This window comes from Sylvia atricapilla, chromosome 9 (genome assembly GCF_009819655.1).
Source record: "Sylvia atricapilla isolate bSylAtr1 chromosome 9, bSylAtr1.pri, whole genome shotgun sequence".
Lineage (NCBI taxonomy): Eukaryota > Metazoa > Chordata > Aves > Passeriformes > Sylviidae > Sylvia > Sylvia atricapilla.
In genome coordinates, this window is record NC_089148.1 from 3,542,494 (window position 1) to 3,566,627 (window position 24,134).

General features: G+C 45.4%; 1 protein-coding gene and 1 long non-coding RNA gene across 2 annotated transcripts; one reads left to right on the plus strand and one right to left on the minus strand.

The window, feature by feature from the left end:
* The first annotated feature begins 421 nt into the window (after window positions 1-421).
* LOC136364654 (complement factor H-like) lies at window positions 422-19,107 on the plus strand. Its single transcript, XM_066324621.1, is given in 19 exon segments — window positions 422-577; window positions 2,888-3,088; window positions 7,270-7,446; window positions 7,790-7,822; window positions 7,825-7,965; window positions 8,795-8,971; window positions 9,130-9,174; window positions 9,177-9,302; window positions 9,753-9,935; window positions 10,606-10,788; window positions 11,299-11,481; window positions 12,541-12,720; window positions 14,218-14,424; window positions 15,057-15,233; window positions 15,867-16,043; window positions 16,966-17,142; window positions 17,581-17,763; window positions 18,391-18,591; window positions 18,872-19,107. Coding segments are annotated over 19 exon segments (3,054 nt in total). The 5' UTR covers window positions 422-495; the 3' UTR covers window positions 19,093-19,107.
* Window positions 19,108-22,121: 3,014 nt separating this feature from the next.
* On the minus strand, window positions 22,122-23,454 carry LOC136364655 (uncharacterized). The gene is made up of 3 exons (XR_010744197.1): window positions 23,397-23,454; window positions 22,853-23,035; window positions 22,122-22,158 (listed from the first exon to the last, which is right to left on the minus strand). It is a non-coding gene; the product is annotated as an uncharacterized lncRNA (long non-coding RNA).
* Between the last annotated feature and the right edge of the window lie 680 nt (window positions 23,455-24,134).

Consider the following 24,134-nt stretch of genomic DNA (forward strand, 5'->3'; position numbering starts at 1 on the left):
TTTTGTTTTTGTTTTATTTTGTTTAAAAAAGGCTTGGAAGTGGCTTGTTGTATTCAAGACTACTCAGGCAGGTAGTAACAATGGCAATGTTGCTCATGTATGAAATCCAAAATTATGATTATCTAGAGCATGCAACTTCCTGGTTTACACAGGGGCGAGGCTGGAGGATGGGGGAATTGTCTATTTTCCCTGATTTCAGCCAAGGTAAATAATCTGATAACGGAATGCCCTTTAAACTTGGGACTCTGGAGGTTGTGAGGGGAGCAGTGATCAGCAAGCTGAAATTGTTCCATAAGCTCGTTGGTTGATTTCACTGTAAAGTGATAAATTGCAGATGACAAAGTGTGTCAAATGGAATCCTGCCAGTCCAGTGAATTAACTTGATAAAAACCACCATAGACAGACATAAGGTATTTGTTGAATACCTTTGAGAATTCAGTTAATTATTTACAAATGCAATACTTAGGGAGCTCTCACCGGTGGTAGACACTGTAGATGAAGACCGTAATGAAGATGAGGTTGAGAAGCTCTTTTATCTTCCTGGTTACGGTGTGTTCAGGCAAACTCTTTGCTGAAGGTAAATACACTGAATCCTATTGTAGATGGAATCTAGACTATGCAGTGTTGGTAACTTAAGTGCAATGCCTTTTCCTCTCTCTACTGAGTAAACACAGCTTTTTAAATTAAATACAATTCTGTTGTGACATGGCTGATGTTCACAATTCAGCTGTCGCGGATTCCTGTCTAAGCCTCCAAACTTTAATATTGAAATGTTCAGACTTTAGTTCAGAAGAAATTACCTATGGAAATGTCTTTGAGCTGTTTTGGGGAGCTTACAGAAACTGAATTTTGTACTTTTAAAGCATTTTATATATTGAAGTATCTTGGAAGCTTAAAATATTTTCACTTTATTACAAAGCAAAGTAGTGGAAGTTAAATGGGACCTGCAGGAGTTAATCTGGGATGGTCCTGCATTTTCTATCCCTATTTTCAGCACTGATTTCTTCTTTTGCTTCTTGTTTTTGGGATTGCTTGCTTATTCTGGTTTTGTTATTTTGGGGTTTCTTCAAGTAACCTAATGTCTTATTCAGCACTACTCTTTAAGAAGGTTTTCTCCTATTACTGGGGATTTTAATGTTTTTTAAGGCTTTATTCTCCTTGTTTTTTCTTTAATCTCCATTTCTTATTTCTTTTCCCTTGACTTCCTAAATTCCTCTTCCTAAGCAAGCCTAACTCCTCTATTGCCTCCCAGCAACTTAACAACTGGATGTTACAGTTAGGCTTTGGTGTGTTTGTGCTTATGCTTCTGGGCAAAATGGAGTAAAATACAGGGGTCCTGCATCAGTTTTGCCCAGTTCACCTTAGGAGGTTTTATTCTACAGCTGATATTCTTGTGAACCCTAAGAGCAAAAGCTGATAAAATTGTAGTATGTCTTTGTTTCAGCAGGTCTCAAAAAGCCCTTCATGCTTGGAAGTAGTTGGAATTTTAGATTGATTCTAGATTGAACAAATTCATTCTAGATTGAACAAATCAGTCTAGTTGATATTAGATAAATGCCTACAAGGATCAATCTGGATGCTCTACAGTGTCATCTCACTGTACAGTGAATATGAACCTTTGGTCTCAAAAATCCCTCAGGGTGATGCTGCCTAGGGAACTAACACAGCTCTAGGCACTGACAGACCCCAGGAGCTGTAGCATCTCAGTCTGGATTAGAGGACATGAAGAATTTAAAGTAGCCAAATCACCGATAAGTGATTGGAAGATAGCTTGTAGTATTTCCTTGTAGTATCACATCTCTAGATTTTTACTTGGCATTGTAATTGGTGGTATGGACAGTCACAGGAATTTATCCATTTTCTAACTTGTCAGATAACAAAGCAAGGTATTCTTCATGGTTAGTGAGTTGTTTCTTGGATTAAACTTCCCATAACTGCAATGATAGTTTAGCCCAGTAGGGACAGTATACAAAAATAAATATATATATTTAGCAGGTAGATTCATTATTTAACACTCTTTGATTTTTGCTCACTGAGAAAAAACCTTAAATGTGAGAGAAGCCCTGATGAAATCAGTAAAGGAACCTTTGGATAAGATGATTTGAGCTATTTCTGAAACATTCTCCTTTAATATCTGAGTTAATGTTTTCTCTATGTCAGTTGGGCTCTAAAATTCAGTTGTCTTTCTGAGCCCACTTCACTCACTATTGAATGGTCTATCCAGTGGGTGATCTGCTCTGCCCTGCCATGTAGGTTCTGGGTCAGAACGTTTTGGGAAGCACCTGAGTAAAGTTGAATGGAAGCTTCTGAGAATCTCCTTCGTCTATCCTGGACTTGTCCTGGAAAGTGTCAGTTTGTCTGTGGAAACAAGAGAAGAAAATTAAAATGCTGCAGCTTTAAAATAAAAATGAGAAGAGCCAGGAAGAGATTTTGGTGCAGGATCCTAAAGGTTATAAATGGAGGTGGAAGGAGTCATCTCAGTTTTAAGAGTTCACAGTACAGTTTCTATATCTGAACTGGATGACTGGCTCCCTTTATGGTCAGAATAAGAAATTTAATCAAGGCCCTCTACAGTGTCATCTCACTGTGCAATGAAAACAAACCTTTGGACTCACAAATCCCCCTCAGGACTCTGCTGAGAATGCTGCCTAGATCTCGGTTGGCTGCAAATGGAATTCAGGGAAGTAACACAGCTCTGGACACTGACAGAGACCCCAGGAGCAGAATGTGATTGTTCCTGCACTCCTTAGGATCTGCCAGGGTGTGCAGTACTGGTTCTGTCCATTTCTGAAAACGCTCAGATGATGAAGCTGAAGCTGAATTGATTGTATTCTGAGCTTTCTGTCATGCATGTGTTGATATTGTTGCTCTTACATTCTCTTTCAAGGGAAACCGTGTGACTACCCAGCTATAGAAAATGGCAGGTTAACTGATTCTGAGGAGAGGAACAGAGACTCTAACTTTCCAAAACGTTTTGGACAGCGTGTATATTACACCTGCCGAGATGGCTATTTAACCCCCACTGCAGAATACTGGGCTGAAATTACTTGTTCTGAAAGGGGCTGGTTTCCAGAGCCAAAATGCCTGAGTAAGTACATTTCCACTATACTCCATTCTAGTTTAATTATGAAAGGTCTGTGCAGCAGACCTTGTTCTGATGGAATGCAAGACAAAACAATTTGTGGAAGTCAAACTGCTTTAGTTGACCTCTGGAACTGCAACCAGTCTGTCCCTTCCCATCTGCAGAGCACAACCTGTCAGCTGGGAACACTCTGAAATTATGCTATTGGATTTTGAAGATTGTTTACTTCTGAAAATATTCATTAGAGTAAGAAATGCATAGTAAGCCTTCCTCTTCTCTGGCTTCTGTGTAACATGCAAGCATATACTTTATCTGCTCCACAGCTGCACACACAGAGTTTCTACTCTATGGGAATAGATTCTCCCTTCTGTGGCTTGGGCACATTGGCACTGAAGTCTTCATCCTCTCTGAGGGGCATTGCTTGGTCCCTTTGGAAAACTTTTAGAGCTGAAAAGGTGTCACACTTTGCACTAGGCTGAAATTGGTCATGGTAACAGCAAGAGAACCAGGTACACTGACTCAGATTTAAACTCAATTAGACTTCGAACTAATCTAAAGCAGTGAGACGAGTCCTCCCCTCACACATCCTCAGTCCCACCAAAGGTCCTACCTATTGGTAGGGCACAAAAGTGGATGACCAAAGGTTGCTCTTTTCCTTGTTGTCCTCAGTGGAGTAGTGCTCAGTGCAGGAAATGAGTGGAGCCCTGCCTGGAGGAAAGGAGCAGGCACTCAGATAACACAATAGAACATTCCTTCAGCCATCTGCCTGATGTCTGGGCTCTTGGGGACAGGAGGCCTTAGAGCCAGCATGCTAAGCCGTTGCTCAAATCTCTAGAGCTGGTTTGAGAGGCTGCTACACTTCCCTAGAGTTGACAAAATCTCCTGGAGGCAAAGGCTGAGGTTCACTCTTGGCACACATCAACATTCTAGAGACATACCAGACCAAACTGCTGTGAGAAGCACTGAAGTGAGCCAAGCTGGCTTGTGCCCTGTTATGGTTTAGGTTTGCTTATCCGAGTCATGGCATCATTTATTGATGGTTTTACATTTGCTGAATTTGTTTGCTAACTGGGAGATAGAGTTTTGGGAGAAAAGGCAAACGCAGGCTCAACTTAGAAGTAAAGCCAGATAGATTTTATTAACATGCACTAAGAGAAGAAAAGAAGAAAAAAAACCAATGCAAATTAATTTCTAAAACCAACCCTTTCTCTCACCACAACTGTTCATTTTCTAAAAATAATGTAAAGAGGCAAAACTCAGAGCTCCAGGTCAGTATGACCTATAAAACAGTCTGTCATTCACTCTTTGAGAGAGAGAAGTCACTCCTGTTGTTTGGTAACTTTCCACAATAGAACTGTCTGCATGTGGCTTTTAACTCACAAAAAAGCAGCTCACAAAGGAGATTCTGCAGTGGTGGAACTTCCCATATCATGTCGTTTTTCCCATAACAACATCTGGGCTGTAGATTCACAGATTGGGGTGGTACCTTTTAAAAACTGAGCTGTTTTAAAAAGCAAAGGATCTTTTTCAACTCAGGGAACAGAAATGGTTGTCTCACTTCTTCACTGGATGATCGCTTCTTCTCATCTCTCTCTGTTCAACCTCTCATGGTGTCACAAAAATACTCAGTTCATCACAGATACATTTGCTCAAATCCACAAATAATCTCCCAATTTTTGTTGTCTATGATTTAAAAGATTATCTTATTATGTTACTGTAGGAGATTTTCAGCCTACAACCAGGGCAACTCGTCATCTCTATCACTTAAAAAGTCACTCTTCCTTTACTGACTTTGAGATCTCCATATTGTCAGTTTACATATCTCCAATTCTGCCTTTTCTCTCATCTCTGAGAAGGGTTAGTTTAAGAAAGTCTCAATCTATGTCAGGAAAGAGGTAAAGCCTGCCCAGGCCTGTGATGATCAGGTGATCTCTGCCACGGCACCTGCAAATGTTCCAAAGCCATGCTGGTGGGAGAGAGGATGATGGATGCCTTCTCTTCCACCCCTCGATCTGATGGCGCCAGCCACTGGCAGCTGCTCTGTAAGGCCCAGCATAGGGTGGGGGGAGATCCTTTCCTCCCCCTGGGCCAGGGGTGCTGGCAGTCAGAGGGCCTGGGACACGGTCCTGCCCCAACCGGCCCCAATCCCCACCGTGGCCCCAGACATGTGGCCGGCCCTGCCGGACTATAGCCCGACCTCCTCTGGGACAGCGGCTCCAGAGTCCTGGACACTGCCGGACTATAGCCCGGCCTCCTCTGGGACAGCGGCTCCAGAGTCCTGGACACTGCCGGACTATAGCCCGGCCTCCTCTGGGACAGCAGCTCCAGAGTCCTGGACACTGCCGGACTATAGCCCGGCCTCCTCTGGGACAGCGGCTCCAGAGTCCTGGACACTGCCGGACTATAGCCCGGCCTCCTCTGGGACAGCGGCTCCAGAGTCCTGGACACTGCCGGACTATAGCCCGGCCTCCTCTGGGACAGCGGCTCCAGAGTCCTGGACACTGCCGGACTATAGCCCGGCCTCCTCTGGACAGCGGCTCCAGAGTCCTGGACACTGCCGGACTATAGCCCGGCCTCCTCTGGGACAGCGCTCCAGAGTCCTGGACACTGCCGACTATAGCCCGGCCTCCTCTGGGACAGCGGCTCCAGAGTCCTGGACACTGCCGGACTATAGCCCGGCCTCCTCTGGGACAGCGGCTCCAGAGTCCTGGACACTGCCGGACTATAGCCCGGCCTCCTCTGGGACAGCGGCTCCGAGTCCTGGACACTGCCGGACTATAGCCCGGCCTCCTCTGGGACAGCGGCTCCGAGTCCTGGACACTGCCGGACTATAGCCCGGCCTCCTCTGGGACAGCGGCTCCGGAGTCCTGGACACTGCCGGACTATAGCCCGGCCTCCTCTGGACAGCGCTCCGAGTCCTGGACACTGCCGGACTATAGCCAGGCCTCCTCTGGGACAGCGGCTCCAGAGTCCTGGACACTGCCGGACTATAGCCCGGCCTCCTCTGGGACAGCGGCTCCAGAGTCCTGGACACTGCCGGACTATAGCCCGGCTCCTCTGGGACAGCGGCTCCAGGAGTCCTGGACACTGCCGGACTATAGCCCGGCCTCCTCTGGGACAGCGGCTCCAGAGTCCTGGACACTGCCGGACTATAGCCCGGCCTCCTCTGGGACAGCGGCTCCAGAGTCCTGGACACTGCCGGACTATAGCCCGGCCTCCTCTGGGACAGCGGCTCCAGAGTCCTGGACACTGCCGGACTATAGCCCGGCCTCCTCTGGGACAGCGGCTCCAGAGTCCTGGACACTGCCGGACTATAGCCCGGCCTCCTCTGGGACAGCGGCTCCAGGAGTCCTGGACACTGCCGGACTATAGCCGGCCTCCTCTGGGACAGCGGCTCCAGAGTCCTGGACACTGCCGGACTATAGCCCGGCCTCCTCTGGGACAAGCGGCTCCAGAGTCCTGGACACTGCCGGAACTATAGCCCGCCTCCTCTGGGACAGCGGTCTCCAGAGTCCTGGACACTGCCGGACTATAGCCCGGCTCCTCTGGGACAGCGGCTCCAGAGTCCTGGACACTGCCGGACTATAGCCCGGCCTCCTCTGGGACAGCGGCTCCAGAGTCCTGGACACTGCCGGACTATAGCCCGGCCTCCTCTGGGACAGCGGCTCCAGAGTCCCGGTCAGGCCTAAGCCGGGCTCTCCTCAGCTTGCCCACGTGTTACCTGCTTGTGGATAGGAGGGAAAGAGGAAGTCTCCAACTATGCTTCAGCTTTCTATGGGAATTACCAAAAGTTGCCTTCTGTTTTCTGAGTGGTCAGAACTGCATGTCTATCCAAACCTGGGTCCCCATACGTCCCGTCCTTTCCAGTGAATTCTAAGGTCCTAACAGAGAGATACTGTTTCAACCCATGACATGCACACTAGGTCAGAGATTTTTTGGTTACTGGGCCACCTCATATCTATCACTTTATGTAGTGACTTCCACTTCTGTTCCTGTGGTCCATTAATCACAAGGCACTGAAACAAAGCATGCTTTCATTCAGGTTTGCACTCAAATGTCTTTTTGCCATACAAGGCTATAAAAGGTGCTTGGAGGCCTGTTTGGTAGTAATGCTTCCTAAGGATTCATTTCCCTCAGTTCTTGCTGAAATTTTTCTCTGGTTAAAAGTGTTTTCCTTCCTTCTTTAGAAAAATGTTTCTTCAATGGGCTGGAAAATGGTATTTTCATACACCACCGGTGGGAAACTTTTTACTTGCAAGGTAAAAAAGTCAGATATGTCTGCAACAAAGAATACCAAGCTGAGCATGAAGAAGTCACATGCACAGAGAATGGCTGGGCACCTCCTCCGAGATGTACCCATAAAAGTGAGTGTGTTTCTATTTTGGTGAGGTTTCTAGCTAAACGATTTGTTGTAGCAGTAATTTCTGGAAATGAAGACTGTCCTTCACAAAATGATTTAGCAGTGAAGAATTAACATGCTACAAAAGTTTTCTCTCAGAATACAAGACTGAAGACTTCTATCCATTTAAATACCATATGAAACATTATGTATTAACAAGGTATGGAATTTAAAAAGTATTCAACTGACCATGTAAAAACCATTTTCAAAATCCTACTGCTGCCTCTGTTGTCATCCTTCTGCTGTGATTTTTATGCATGTAGTTTAGCAGTGCTTTACTTGCAAGGAATTTTGCCTCTCTCTTTCAGAATACTGCCAGAGGACCACTTTTGAGAATGGCTTTGGAACCCGAGGAAGACAAGGTTTAATTTAAAAGAGAAGGGCTCCTATCAATGTCACCCTGGCTTTGTGACTCCAGAAGGACAAGAGAGAGGGCACACACAGTGCCAAGAGAGTGGCTGGACTCCACCTCCAAAGTGCATCAGTGAGTGGCTAAAGGTTTCTGAGCTCCCTGTCATTGTCACCAGTGTATCCTGTGGACGTGGTGTCCTGTGGCCTCAGAGATTTGTTACCTGGATTTGTTGAGGTTTCTTACTGGGCAGAGAGAGACTCCGAGGGCAGATCCTCCAGAGATTAACCTTTCTCAGGCTCCAAGAAATAGAGAGAAAATGTCAAGGATCTTTTCAGCACTGAGTTAATGGTAATCACTGACTCTTTCAGTGGTTCTTACCTGATACAAGGTACATTTGCCCAAATTTACTCCCAATTATGAGGCAACGTCTCTGAACTGAGGCATTCTGCCAAGAGCTTTATTGAAATGTGACCAATCTAGAGACAAATAGGATTCATATTTCCAAGCTCCTTCCTCCCCTCAACTTAGTACACTAAGAGACTTAATCTTGTCTTGTTATCTATTGGGCATAATATTGACCAACTTTAGCTGCTCTTTTATCTTGTCCCTTCATTTTTAGATTGCCTTTACCTAGGATTTTGTAGCTTTTTTCTGACTCTCAACTGACCATGGGAACATCAGTGCAAATCATCGGCTGTGACACCTAAATTAATAATAATGATGATAATATGTAGCAGAAGGAAATAATTTGATCTAGGGAAGAAATAGTTATGTGAGATATTACTTCTAGGCAAGTCTTGGAAGATCAACTCAATAGATAGTACATGACTATGCTGCATATGTTACAATAATATTCTGACAATGCAGAATTATTGATGTTTCAAATGTACCTACAGGGATGATGCTTGCAAAGGGCAGTGTTTCTGGATAAGTAAATACACAGACTTTGTTTATTCTACAGAATCATGTAAAGCACCAGGGGACATTTTGATTCACCACACAAACAAAAATGTGTTCATGCCTGAAGACACAATGGAGTATTCATGTTTGGAGGGATATAAAACTACGAATAACATGCCAACTGATACCACAATGTGTGGCAAAAATGGAGAATGGAGTCCAGCACCCCAGTGTCATGGTGAATATTTTATCTGTTTGCTAATCAGCGTCACTCTCTGTGTACAGCCTGTGAACCTTTTTTCTTTAAGCCTTCCTTTGCTTTTGTTCTAACCAGGAGCATTTCCTGTACTTTCTGTAGGTTGTCTCCTCTACATTAAAATACTTTTTTCTCCATAGAAATTGAATGTGCGCTGCCATGGTTGAGCTATGGAGATTTCTCTCCCAGGAGGGCAAATACCACAGTGGAGATGTAGTGAAATTCACCTGTGCAAAAAACTACATAAGGGTGGGACCTGCCTCTACTCAGTGCTACCACTTTGGATGGTCTCCATCACCACCAGTGTGCAAAGGTAATTCTTCTGCAGTATATATAGATAGATAGATAGATAGATAGATAGATAGATAGATAGATAGATAGATAGATATATTTTAGGACATAGGTTATTCCTTGTAGAATTCCCAATTTCCTTTTAAAATACTCAAGCTGCCATTCCTGTAGCACTTTTTTTTCTTCTCCCTTAAAACTGGGTTGATTTTATCAACCACTTTTCCCAGAGCAGGCATTGAAAGTGCATGGAAGTGGGAGACAAAAGTGAGCCTGGGTCACCTGTATCTGTGTGTGATCTCCAGCCCAGCACAAATCCAGATATTCAAAGGCATAAACCAATAACACCTTTAACCCATTCCACTGATTTTTCTTCACTTTAAATGATACATTCAGTTTGGTTTATGTTGTACTTAAGATATAACTGTGGTGAAAGTACTGAGTTCAGAGCATAGATTTGGTCTCTTGATTTCAGTGAGTGTCAGAGGCTGTGGACCTCCCCCTGAAATTACCAATGGAAGTATTGTTGATGGCTCTGTGGAACAGTACCAGCATGGGGAAAGAAAGCAATATGAATGTAACGGAGAACTGAAGTTGGTTGGATCAAAGGAAATAGAATGTATTGATGGACAGTGGTCACCTCCTCCCTCCTGCATTGGTAACCTACACAGCTCTTCCTTCCTTCTGAGAAGTCTGTCATTCCCTGCGGGCTATTACGTCCTAGATATTTTCACAATTAAAATGACATATTTGCAGATGTAACGTTGTGTTCAAAGTAATAAATAATAAGATGAAATGGCATGACAAGCCATTGCTGACGTTGTGCTGGCACAACTGCTGCAACAGTGCCAGTCCCAAGCAGGAACTGCATCTCCCACAGAGAGGTGATCGCTCTGCAATCCTCTCCGAGACCTTACAATGGGTTTTCAGTTCTTGTAATAATTCCAACTGAAAGGGCACATTACAAATGTGCAGGTGGATGATCAATTATAATTTGACTGATCCGAATCAGAGATTCAGGTGACTTGAATTAATTGAAGTTTTCCTTAGTCAGTTATGGATTATGTACCAACTGTTTAGGAAAATGCCGTCCACTGAAACTACCCATGGATGATGCCAGTGTTGGAAAAGAAGGGAAAAAACAGGAGAGCAATTTAGCCAGCTGACAAAAAGATACATACTCCAGCTGGGATGAAATTTAGTTGCTGCAAGTAGGGGGTGTAGGTTTGGTTCACCAAATGCAAATAGAGTTATTTTTGTTGAAGTTTTTTCAGTGATTGATGTGGGATTCCTGTATTATTGTGGAATATTTCTGCCCTTTTCAACAGAAGACAAAATGCCATGTGAATCACCTTCCTCTATCCCGAATGTTGTTCTGCATCAGGCAGAGCAGAGCCAGTATTCTCATGGGGATGAAGTCACTTGTGGATGTAAACCAGGCTCTGACAATACAGAGGAGATGAAAATAAAATGTCTAAATGGCGAATGGAAGCCTTCACCTCTTTGTGCTGGTAATCTGTTTCCATAAACTTTCAGATGTGAGCGTAACATAGTTGTATAGAAAATTTGAAGGACTTCAGCTATCAGAATGTAGCTAGATGTGGCAGAGTTCCATGCATCAAAAGAAAGTGGTTTTAATTGACTCCTTTTAAATGGAAGCATGTCCTGGAAAGGCTCTGCACCTACAGCTTTGAAAAGGGAAGGAAATAGACACTTGCCCAGTGGTTAAAGTCAATCATTAAAAAGAATTAATTAAGTTAGTAAGGAATTGTGCCAGAATGTGTTAGGCTTATCCCACCATAACCACTTTTAGGTGGGTTAGGCCTTCTCACAGTCACAGAATGAGTGAGGTTGGAAGGGACCAGAGTGGGTCATCTGGTCCAGCCTCCCTGCTCAAGCACCCACCCAGTAAAGTTCTTCCTCAAATTCACGTGGACCTTTCTGTACACCTGATGGCATCTTCATCAGTGCATATTGTCAGATCTAAATCTAGTTTTTAAGCTCTTTTTATTGTTTTTCAGATGCATCCCCTCAATGTGTAGTTCCACAGGATGTTGAGCTGGTACACTCTGGCCAGTCTCGCACGTCAAGGAGGAACACTGGGTTCCCTAAAGTTATACACTACACATGTACATTGACTGACAGAAATGTTAAACAGGCAACTTGTGTGTCTGGGAGATGGACACCAGAGATTGCATGCCCAGGTGTGTTTTTACTTTTGCTGCATATTTTTTGATGTAGGCACAATAAGTGATCATTGTAAAGGATTCTTAGCATTGCTGTATCACTAGGCTGAAGTAGAAATGTTTACTTGACCATATGTAAAGGGTAGTGGTGGCCATCATTTGAGCAGTAAACTAGGTTTAGAAATGCACCACTTTAGTAAGGCATGCTCTCTGCTCTGACAATTGGAATGGTTGTCACTGGCACTTCTGATGTGAGAAAAGATTCAATGATCAGTTTGAGCTCAGGTCTTCAAAAGGGCTTTACCCTGATGCAAAACAGAGAGCACACTGCTCAAGCTCCAGTCAAAGTTCCTTTATTTCCTCTAAACCTTCATAATTTTCCTATTCTATTCTTTTCCTCCATCTTTCCAATTGCTTCCTAGTGAAATGCTGAGAAAAAAGCTGAGTTGGCCAGTGAAAAAGCCCAGACCCAGAGGAGGCTGTCCAGATGTAACACACACCAGAGGTCAATGTCTTCAGGGCTGCCTTTATGCATGGCAGAGCAGGATATTGTCTGTAGAAAGTGTGGTTATAAAACAACCATTGCCTCATTCCTCGCTTTGCTTGCCTCATTCCTCGCTTTGCTTATACCAGATTTATGGAGATGGTGCTCCCCTGCAAGAGGGAGAAATATGTCACTCACTGTCCCTACCTTACTTTTCTGGAACCACTGAAAGCAAGAAACTATGCTCTGGAAGACTCCTCAGATCTCTGTCCTAGATCTACCTCATTCTCTCCCTTTTTCTGTGTAGCTGTATGAGAAAGAAAGGAGAGACTACAAGAAACTCCATCTTAGCTTGGTGTAGAACAGCTGTGACTGTCTTTTGTGTGACTCTGAAAGCATATGAGCACCTGAAGGCAGCTCTGCTGTTTCTGAAGCAGAACAACTAATCCTAGTATTAATTATTTAGTTAATTGAAGCTTGAGATATCTATTGGAGTTATCTAGCACCAGTGTTGTCTTGGTTGTTTGTGTTGTAATCTCTGCTGAACTGCTACACTGTCTTTGTTCTATTGTAACATGAATGTGTGTCCTCAGCTGAGGAGAGCGTGTGCCCACCTCCACCCCAGGTGCCTGGTGCTCAGCAGACAACAGTAGCAAGAAACTACAGGAATGGGAGTAAAGCAGCTTTTTCATGTCCTGACGGTTTCCAGCTCGTTGGTACAAAGGAAATAATCTGTACAGAAGGGAAATGGCAATCACCACCTTACTGTGTGGGTCAGTACTGGCAGAGTTCTTTTCCAACATTTTGTTAAATCTGTCCTCCTAATTTGCAGTCGTCATGAGCAGGAGGCTGCTGTTATTTATCGAAGATTACCATGAATGGGGAACGGCAGGAAAGCAGTAGAACATAAGTGGCTGAAAAGGCTGCAAACCATTGCAGTCTCTTCATTTACACAGACTTACCTGAGATTGTGTACACAACTTTTAGGTTGTTCCTCAAGAGCTGTGTGCTTATTTCTTGTTTAGTATATTGCATAAGAGAGTCTCATTTTTGACTTGGGGCCTTTAATAGTGTCCTCTATTCTGCAAATTATTTATTACCTAGTTACAGTTGCAATAGTGATTGAATGTTGTCTGTTTGGACTCCAGCAAGGCCTTTGATACTGTCTCCCACAGCACACTCCTGGAAAAGCTGGCAGCCCACAGGAATTGGACAGGAGCTCTCTGCTGGGTTAGGAACAGGCTGGGCCCAGAGAGTGGTGGTGGACTGTGCTGCATCCAGCTGGGGACAGTCACCAGTGGTGTCCCTCAGGGGTCTGTGCTGGGGCCAACTCTGTTGAATATTTTCATTGATGACACGGATGAGGCTATTGAATCTTTCAGTGGTAAATTTGCAGGTGACACTAAGCTGGGAGCATGTGTCGATCGTTGAAAGGGATGATGGCTCTGCAGAGAGATCTGGAATGGTTGGATGGATGGGTGGAGTCCAGTAACATGAACTCCAACAAGTCCAAGTGCCAGGTCCTGCACTTTGGCCAGAACAACCCCTGCAGTGCTACAGGCTGGGGACAGTGCCCTGGAGGAAAGGGACCTGGGGGTGCTGGTGGCAGCAGCTGGACATGAGCCAGCAGTGTGCCCTGGTGGCCACGGGCACCTGCCCTGGAATCAGGAATGGTGTGGGCAGCAGCAGCAGCAGGGAGGTCATTCTTGCCTGGGCACAAGTGAGGCCACACCTCGAGTGCTGTGTCCAGCTCTGGGCCCCTCAGTTTAGGAAGGACACTGAGACGTGTGAGGGTGTCCAGAGGAGGCAATGAGGCTGGTGGTGTTTGGAGCACAAACCCTGTGAGGAACGACTGAAGAAGCTGGGGCTGTTTAGCCTGAAGAAGAGGAGACCAAGAGGTGACCTTATCACTCTCTACAACTCCCTGAAAGGTGACTGTGGTCAGGTGGGGCTGGTCTCTTTCTCCAGACAGCAACTGACAAAATGAGAGGACCCAGATTTAAACTGAGCCAAGGGAAATATAGACTGGATATTTGGAAAATGTTTTTTACAAAAAGGATAATAGAGTGTTGGAATGGTCTACCTAGGGAGATGGTGGATTCACCACCTCTGGATGTGTTTAAGAAAAAACTAGACGTGGCACTTGGTGCCATAGTTTAGTTGAGGTTAGGTTTGGGTGGGACTTGATGATCTTGGGAATCTCCTCCAACCTAATGATTCGGTGATTCTGTCTCGCATTATTGTTTATCTGTGTTGTCTGTGTTTTGCAGAAGCGCCATGTTTGCACCCACCATCCGTAGAATGTGCTGATGCTCCCAGGCTGGAAAACCCAAACTTTAAAAGGGAAAGAGAAGGGGAAACAATTTATCTGGCTGGTGCTAGATTAAAGTATGTTTCTCATTCTGGATACATGTTAGATGGACCAACAGAGACAAGTTGCTCTATGGGAAAATGGTCTGCAGCTCCGTCATGCTTGGGTAATACCAAAAATCACTTATTTTGAAGTTCATTTAGCAATGAAATGGAAAGCATTTGAAACTGGAGATTGGTCAGTAAAAGCCAGTTTTTCCACTCCATATTTTGTTGTGGAATCCTATCTTCCATCATGGATGTCTTCAGAGCAATCCTGATGGGATGAACAACTGACTTTCTGAATGCAGCCTAGTTTTTAAACATTCCTTCATATCCTTGCAGTCTTTGTTCAGTTCATATCTCTGCCAGGTGGGTCCCAGGCATATCCTCCTGATCCAAGGATCTCTTCTCTACAGAGTCCACTGGTGACTAAAAGCTGCCGTGGTGCCTCAGGGATGGAAATCACAGCAGTGTAGCAAGGGACAAAAGCTTTGAGTAAAACCTTCTGGCAAGCTTAGAAACAGATTTGAAGTATTTCAGTAGCTGAAGTTTCTGTATTTGGGGGAATGACTTATTTAATCTTCTGCTTTTTATACAATAATTAACTAACTGTAATTATATAATTATGTAATCCACTGTCAGCAGATGACTGTGCTGATGTTAGAAATAGCTCTCCAAAGCCTCTGTTTGATGGAAAGAGTACACTTCTTCAATGTGTAACCAGCAGCACAAGCATCAGATTTCTGTTATCTTTCAGAAATGCCGTGTGGAAGTGTTCCAAAAGTTGCCAATGCTCAATTTGAAGGCAGAAAGACGGAATCTTATGTGCCTGGTGAAACAATTAGCTACCAGTGTGATTCAGGGTTCCAGATTGTTGGTTCCCCTGAAATTGTCTGCAGAAAGGGAAACTGGACAGCCCTGCCCTGGTGTGAAGGTATAGGTTCTACTTCTAAGTAATCCATGATCCTTCTGAGCGTTTCATGTTGTGAATAAAAATCATTTTTGCTTGGGCATGCCGGTAAGTCAGGCCAGTAGAGCCAACAGGTGACTTTGAATGAGCTGTTACCACATCTACTTTTCTGGCTTCTGGGAAACAAGAAGCAGGGCAGATCAGCAAAGCAATCATCTCCCTGTGGGCTGGAGCTGGTAGCTGAATCCTGGCTCTGTTGAAATCAAGCAGGCAGACACTATGGAGGAATGCACGCTGGCTGCAAAGGAGCAGATAGCTGTTGGATGATGGATCTTCTTTTCACATCCCTAAACATGTCAGTTGCTTTCAGGCACCTTCAATTAGTAAATAAAGCGTGCCACTCTCCAAAGTGATGGCACACCATGCTGTGCAGCACAGCTGGTGGTCTCTGTGACTTCTCTCTTTTAGTAACTTCAGGCAGACAATAGTGGGTGCTGAAGTATTGCAGAATAAACCATATAATGTATCAGAAGAAACCTTTCTTTTCTACCTGGAGAAAACGATGTGCATTAGTCAAGTGCTTTTGCTCCCCGGGAGCTCTGGAATGCCGTGTTGTGTGTCTCTTCTGGTGCTCACTCCACACTCCTCTCTTTGCAGATGTCAGCTGTGGAGCTGCACCTGATATCCCCAATGCACACATTGCAGACACTCCTCAGGAGAGGTATCTGCCTGGTGCCAGAGTGCACTATCAATGTGAAAGCAATTTTCAGATGACAGGTGCAAATTATGTCTTCTGTTCAAATGGTCAGTGGTCACGAAGACCAGATTGCAGAGGTAGGAATCTGTGCTTTCCCCTTGACTGTTAGCACAGAGGCAACCAGTTCTCTTCCTAAATACTCTAAAGACTTTGCCTTTTTTACTTCTTTCCTTTGGCTACTCCAAATTTGAACCTGCTATTGCTTCCTTGCACAGCACTTGAATTAAATCTTTCCACCTATAGCAAAGATGTTCCTGAAGCAGCAGGGCCTGGAACAGGTTCTGCTCTGTCAGTCTCCTGTATGCTGTTGGTATTTCCCCAGCGTCCACCACTTCAGTGACTTTCAGTGGACAGAGACGTAAGGGCTTCTCTCTTGGGCTCGAAGCAGCAGTGGAAGCAGCAGTAGGACGGGGAAGCAGCTCTTCTTCTGCAGTGCTGCACTGTGACCAATGCAGACCCCAGCAGAGACCCAGATCTAAACCATGTGAGATCTGCTAGGGCCATGGAAGTGGAAAGGAACATTCAGGAGCTGTGCTCCAGAGTCCCCTGTCCCAGTCTGTGGCTGCAGGGTGAGCACAGCCCCTGTGGGGCTGGCTGTGCTCACCAAGGCCTGGGCAGCACAGGCTGACAAGCTCCTCCAGCATGACCAGCCCTCCAGAGCTCTGCACTTCAGCAGGGAATCAGGCTGGCTGCTGCCCCTGTGGTTTCCAGAATGCCAGTGTCCCTGGGGAGAGACAAGGCTGGTGTGCTTCTTGTGCATAAGTACACAAACACTGGTTTATTCAAGAAACGTCTGTGGATCCTGCCACCGTCCTGGGAGTCCCAACAGTGTTCTGTTGCCATTGCCACATCTCACTGCTTCCCCCCTGGTGAATTCCTGTGACTCACCTGAGGCAGAAAAGCTGTACCAAAATTGGAACCAGGCTAATTCCTCTCCCTTCTGATTGTACAGATGAACATAACACCTGCAAAGGTGACCACAGCCGTGTCTCTTTTCAGATGTGACATGTGGACCTCCTCCAGAAATTGCTGGTGGTAGAATTGCTGGTACTAAAAAGTCCCGGTATAACCCTGGAGAGAGTGCAAAGTATCAGTGCTGGAAAAGTTTTAAGATGACTGGAGATTCCACTGTAGTGTGCCAGAATGGGACCTGGACAGAGCTGCCAACATGCAAAGGTAATTTCTCTCTCTCTCCATCCATCCTGCTGTCAGTGAGAGCATCCTAAAGGTGCCTCATTGTCATTTGGCATCTCAGTGGCCTGACAGGGCCCAGCTGCCATGGCTCTGGCACACTCAGGACAAGGCCCTTTGCCCAGGTCTCTGTTCACATGGGCTGACTTTACCAAGCTTCACTCAAGAGGGCCAAGTGCCAGGCAGGACAAGATGAAATCCTGCAGGCAGCTGCAAGCACTTAAAGCTGTGCTCAGGTGGGGTGAGCTGGCACTTGTGAGCCTGAGCACTGGAGAAATGAGAAACTCTTGCTCCTGCCAGCTCTTGGGTGTTCTCTCTGCTTTCCTCCACTTCTCTGAGTAGGGCCAACACAGGGTGGGTGGTATTTCTGACCAGCCCTTCTCTGCAGTTAGACTTCCTCTCTGATTGGGAAATTTCTTTCAGGAAAAGCTGGAATATGTGGCACACCTCCGGCTATTCAAAGTGGAGAGCTTCTTGTCTTCCCCTTGCCAGAATATCAACATGGTGATACCCTGGAGTACCAATGCCCAAATTTCTATACCATAAAAGGGTCTCCAACAATCACCTGTCTGAATGGGCGGTGGACAGACCCTCCAGTTTGCCTGGGTAGGTCGAGGCATGTGCTGGCTGGCCAAAGGCTGTGTGACTGCTCCTCTTGTCTTCCCCTCAGGCCCTGAGGGCAGCACTGGTGCTGGAGGCACAGTGCTGGCAGGGCAGAATGGCAGTGAGTCCTCCTTTTGTCCCAAAGGAGTTTCTTCTTCAGTTCAGCTTGTGTAGTTCCCTCAGCTGCCAGCAGGTCCATAGGGAGGGGAGTTGGCTGAAGCCTCCTGTGAGGGGATCTCCATCACTTGTGCAGAGCTCCTGAGTGCTCATCCTGGGGGCACGGCTCCACCCAGCAGGCTGTGAGCCAGGAGGATGGGTCTGCAGGAGTGGCAGTGCTGGGGAAAGCCGGGGTGCCTCCGTGAGGAGACAACAAATTTAGAGAAGGACTGAGCACAAGGGAAGGAGGGATCTCAGAAAAGGTATGGGGAAGTTCAGTGGTGCCTGGTGTGTTTCCCGCCTGTGTGACAGTCAGTGTGACAAGGCTTCTCCCAGGGCTTTTTTTTTCCCTTATTTTTTCTCCCCTTGGAAGCGTTTTTTGTTATGAGGAACTTCAGTAGGCTCTAGGGGCAAAACAGTTGCGTGTGCTGTGTCTGTGTGAAGTGCTGACACTCTTGTCTTGGCGTTTTAAAGTGGCCTGTACACCATCAGAAGAAGATATGGACAGAAACAATATTGAGCTGAAATGGAAAGCACCAAAGAAGCTGTACTCCACATCGGGTGACTACATTGAATTTCGTTGTAAACACGGATATTTGGAAGACCCAAGCACTTCCAGCTTCAGAGTACAGTGTGTGGATGGGACATTGAAATACCCACGGTGCACACTGGGAAGTAAGTCACCCCCTCCTCTGCTTTGCTGCTCTGTGGTTGCATTTTCAGTGCTGAGGGGAAGCAGAAATCCCCTGCCTTTCCTGGCCGGGAGCCAGTATGTGGGAGCCTCCTGGAAGCTGCAGGAATGGAGGGGCAGTGCCCCCAAGAAGTCATTGCCCAGCACACCTGAGCTGGGGAGACCTCTGGGGAAATGGCCCTCGGGGCACTCAGGGGGTGCCAACAGAGCCTCAGTTGTCCAGTGTGAGATCTACAGGAAAAAAACAGAAGTATTTTCTTGCAGGGAGCTGTGCCCTGGATAGGATCACCATGGAAAGGAACCATATTCAGTTGCAGTCCTCCAGGCAGTCGAGCCATCACTATCACTCAGGGGAACCTGTTGTCTTTGTGTGTAAGCCTGGGTACCAACTGGTTGTCCCCAGGGATGAATTCATAGCACAGTGCCTGGATGGAGTGATTAAATATCCCAAGTGTGAAGCTAAGTGCTCGCTGCCACAGAAATGAGGCAGGGCTTGTAGGAGGCAGTTCTGCTGAAACTGCCTGCCCACTGCCTGAGGAGCCCCTGGGGTCTGTCAGGATTGGTATTCATGCCTTTTGACCTTTTATTTTTTCCTTTACACAGGATGATCGTTGTTTGGGTAAATGGAAATGGCATGAGGGAGCCCAGCTGTGGAAATAAAAGAGCCATCAATCAACCTGGTGACTTGAGCTCAGCTTTTCCTGGTGTTGCCCATCTTGCTGTGCTTTGTTTGCAGCTTAACCTATGCTCTGTCTTGGAATTTGTTCTTGTTTTCACTATTGGATGGTTGTTTGCATATTATCCACATTAGATCTAGTTTTGTAAATGTATTTCCATTTTGTGCAGCCAAAGGGCTGCGCTTGCATTTTCTCCATGCTGTACTGATCTCTCACTGCTGTTTTATTGACAACTGTGTCCTGAAAGCAGGCTGGCTTTGGTGGCATACAGAGGCAAGAATTAAAGCTGACAGCTAATTTGATTATCAGCACACAAAGTGTGTTTGGCCTTGTGTATTCCTACCTTCTTCTCCATGCACTTGCATGGAAATGAACCTGGGCTGAGTGTCCTGAGGGCCTGAGCAGAAGGAGCAAGTAAGGGAAGTCTCAAGGCAGAGCCAGTTCTTCTGGGGACTTGAGCCAGATCCTGCCTGCAAAGGCAAAATGTTGGCCTGCAAGTAGCTGGGATCCCTAGGTGAAGGTGGGGACTAGTTCCTGGTCCAGGTCCTGCATGGGCCAGTCTGTGCCAGCCCCAGCCCCATCTGCCCTTCACAAACAAGGAGAAAGTGCTTGTGGGAGTCACTGGTAGCCTGGCTGTGGTAGCCATGTGCTAACGCACTCCCTGATTCTGAAGGGAGAGAAAAAAAGCAAGTACCAGAGTAGAAATTGTGCACCTTAGCAGAGCAGACTTCAACGATTTTAGCAAAACGGGAGATGGGATTGCTTGGGAGTCATAGGAGTCCCAAAAAGCTTATAGGTCTTGAAGCACAGAATCCTGCAAGCACAAGAGTATTCGGTTCTCATCTTCAGGAAGAAAACCACATCTCCCTGGACTGGTCTAGCTCATCAGAGACTTCACAGAAATCTCTGGAGCAGAAAAGAAATCCACATACTGGGGATTGAGGCAAACAAGGGGCTCCAAGACGAGCTGTTCATGGCATTGATGTGCCATGTATGGATAATGTTAGAAAAGCTGAAGCTCAGAGTGGCCCTTAGGAGGGACAAAAAGGCTCACAGGCAGGTATTCTATTGCTACACTTGGATGAAAACAATCCGTAAGAAACTTTGATCTATCACTCAAACAGCTGGGTGATTTAGTGGCAGCAGCCCCATGTGAAGCTTGAGTATTTGATGCCGTCTTGGCCTCAAAGTCCATCACCAAGATGCTGCCTTCATGTCTGCAATGCCTTCATCCTGTCTTGTGCTCACAGCCAGTGTTCTGTGTACATCCAGAGGGAGGGGTGGGAGGAGTGCCACTTCCAGCAGCTGTTCCAGCAAGGGCTTTTGAATCCCTTTCACTGCCAGTTTGCTCTGGAAGAGGAAGGCTATTGCTGTTATGTACACTTTGTAAAGTATTTCTATCAACCTTTCTTCTCCATCTCTTGGTTGACTGGGTTTTGACAAAATAAGCAGAGTTTGTCTTGCATTTCTTTTTCTGTTTTGTTCATTCTTGTAACTCTTGCAGAAGCCTTGGTAACCCATAGAGAGCACCCTACATGCTATGATTTCTCAGATAGGTGACTTTAGACAGAAAAGACAGAAGGTACCCTTAGAGGGGCTTTTTAAATTAAAACAGACTAAAATGGATGCAAGGCAAACATTGTCAGTATCCCTGAATATCTTCGTGGCTCTAGTCACACTTGTTTTCAGACAGAACCTTAAGAGTATCAATATTTAAGTGTCATAGGAAATCATACAAAGGACTTGGATTTAATTATTTGAAAAATAGTTTTAATAATAATAATAAACTTCTCAGCAAATTTGTATACGCTTAGGTTTGAAGTAGTTTTACAGATCCCTTAAAAGCTCTTTTTTATACTGTTGTGGTTTGAAAACAGACCAAGTGCGAGGCTCTAAGTCAGAAAATACAATTTAATGAGAAGAAAAAGAAAAAAATAAAATAAAATAAATGCAAAAATACAGAAAAGAAAAACTCCCAAAACCCCTGACAGAGTCAGAATACAACCTGATCAGGGTGATGGAAGCAGTGCAGACGAGGTGGTCTTCCTGAAGCAGTGATCTCATAGAAAGGTCTGGTGGCTCTGGTCCTCTAGGAATCCACTGGCTGAAAGCTGCATCTATTGTCCCAAACTCCAGCTTATATCCAGGTGAGAATGCTTGGCTCCTCCCCGTGGGCGGAGCATTTCACAATGGGATGATGAGTCATCCAGGAGGTCCTTGATGGCCCATTGCAGAGAGATAACACCCGGAGGGAGTTATCTATGAGCCATGCACTAGGCATTGATGGGCCATTAACTGAAGATGGTGATAGAATACATCCTAAACTACAACCCAGGACATATACTTGCTGTTTTATGTTGTTCCTCCAGCTCAGTCCTTTCCAGGCTCCTTACCTGTGAAGGGAGACATGAGTGCTGTTAAGATGTACAGCTCCTTCCTCCAGCTTTTCCCATGTGTATGCCCATATTGCATCCCTGTGCTGCACTGCTCATCCTCATCCTGCAGAGGCCTTTCCCTTCCACGCCCCTCCAGCTCAGACTCAGCACTCATTTCCCAAAGCTGAGTGCAGTCACCTGGAGAAGACGAGGCCACCCTAATTCACCTGGAAATAAGAGATGAAGAACATCTACCTACCTTTCCTAGAGGCTTTCCTCAAGTCCATACTTGCTTTCCTCTTTCAACACACCTTGGATATGCCAGCTGTCCTCTCTTACACTGCACTTGAAATAGAGTTGTGCCAGATTCTGCTCCAAAATGGTTCTGTTTACAGTAAAAGCCAACGTAATCCCCGTGGTAAAAGTAAACCTGGTCTGCATAGAATGCTTGCAGCAGCACATTTTTTCTCCATTTCAGTGTTGGACAATTTACATGGCTCTAAAAAAAGAGAGACTTGATCAGTACGAATAAATTGATTCTTTTTGGAACAGAAGATTTTGGCCAGGCTACACTGAAACTATAAATTTTTCTAATTGTCTTATTATACTGCAGGCAAACCATGGTTAAGGAAAAAAAAATTACACCAGGGGAGCTTAGCTTGCCTTGATTAAAACTTTCCTATGTCACTGGAGACACTGAAATTGAGATTTAAAGGTTCTACCTGGCAATACTCAACTTATACATTTGAGTATGTGATTTTAGAGACAATTGAGGTTGTTCAGCCTGGCAAAAAGAAGGATGCAGGGAGACCTCACTGCACCTTTCCAGAACCTAAGAGGGGCTTCTAAGAAAGATGAAGATAGACTTTTCAGTAGGGCCTGGAGCACAGGGCTTTATGGTTATGGTTTAAAACTCAGAGAGGGTCGATTCAGCCTAGACATAAGGAAGACATTACCACCAGGGAGCGTGGTAAAACACTGCAAGGGTTTTCCCTGTTTTCCCTTTTCCCAGAAAGGCAGTGGTTGCCCATTCCTGGGAACATCCAAGGCCAGGCTGGACAGGGCTCTGAGCAGCCCTGCTCCTTGCAGGGGCTTGGACTAGATGGCCCTTACAGGTCCCTGCCAGGCTGCTCCTTGAGGCCATGAATTGTACAGAGAAACCACTGCATCTTGATCTTATTTATCACACCTACCTATACAAACTGGTGGCCAAGTCCATTGTCCTCCAGAGCAGTAGATTCTCTCAGAGCCTTGCAGAAAATGATAGTCAGAGCAAATGTACTGAACTGAGGAGCCATTCTCATACTGGGGCAGTGCTGGCAGAGTAAGAGCTCCATTTGCAACAGAGGGTGGAGAGCCACATTTTTCTGTAGCAGCTGCAATGGCCATAAAAACATTTAAGACTAAGAAAGGAACAAATTGTCAGCTTGATCATAAATTAGAGGAGCATGAAGGTTTTCTTTTTACAGCTCTCTTTCTACAGAGCTTTCAGTTTCCTGGGCTTGGAGAAGAGCTTCCCCCTCCCTTCTACAGCCTTGCCCAGCCAAGGAAGGTGCAGCACTTTTCCAAGCTTGGCCATGTTCAACAATATTGTTGCCTTGTGCATCTATATTATTGATGCTCAAGCATTGATTATTTACGACAGACTCCAGACCCACGCTAAAAGCAAAGCAAATAATTTCTAAATAGGTCTAAGACTGATTAATTTAAGATGGAACAAAAAAGTTATTGCTTTACCTTGAATAACACATTTTGGATATTTCAGTCTGCCATGGTCACACTGTGTCCTCCCAGGATATGGAATGGCAGACACTCTAGATCTTGACATGAATAGCTTTGGTTAAGCAACTTCCCTTTATTCAGAAGAAGAGCTTTTCTTAACGACTTCACTTCATTAAATTTAAGCATTATATCTCTAATGATGCTAAATCAACTAACAACTATTAGTCATAGAGGTGACTGTAAATGTGCTTAATTTATTTTTTTGGTTGTAGGGTTGTTTTATGCTTTTTTTTTTTTGGTTTCTGGTGTTGTGGGTTTTGTTTGTTTGTTCGTTTTGTTTTTTGTTTTATTTTGTTTAAAAAAGGCTTGGAAGTGGCTTGTTGTATTCAAGACTACTCAGGCAGGTAGTAACAATGGCAATGTTGCTCATGTATGAAATCCAAAATTATGATTATCTAGAGCATGCAACTTCCTGGTTTACACAGGGGCGAGGCTGGAGGATGGGGGAATTGTCTATTTTCCCTGATTTCAGCCAAGGTAAATAATCTGATAACGGAATGCCCTTTAAACTTGGGACTCTGGAGGTTGTGAGGGGAGCAGTGATCAGCAAGCTGAAATTGTTCCATAAGCTCGTTGGTTGATTTCACTGTAAAGTGATAAATTGCAGATGACAAAGTGTGTCAAATGGAATCCTGCCAGTCCAGTGAATTAACTTGATAAAAACCACCATAGACAGACATAAGGTATTTGTTG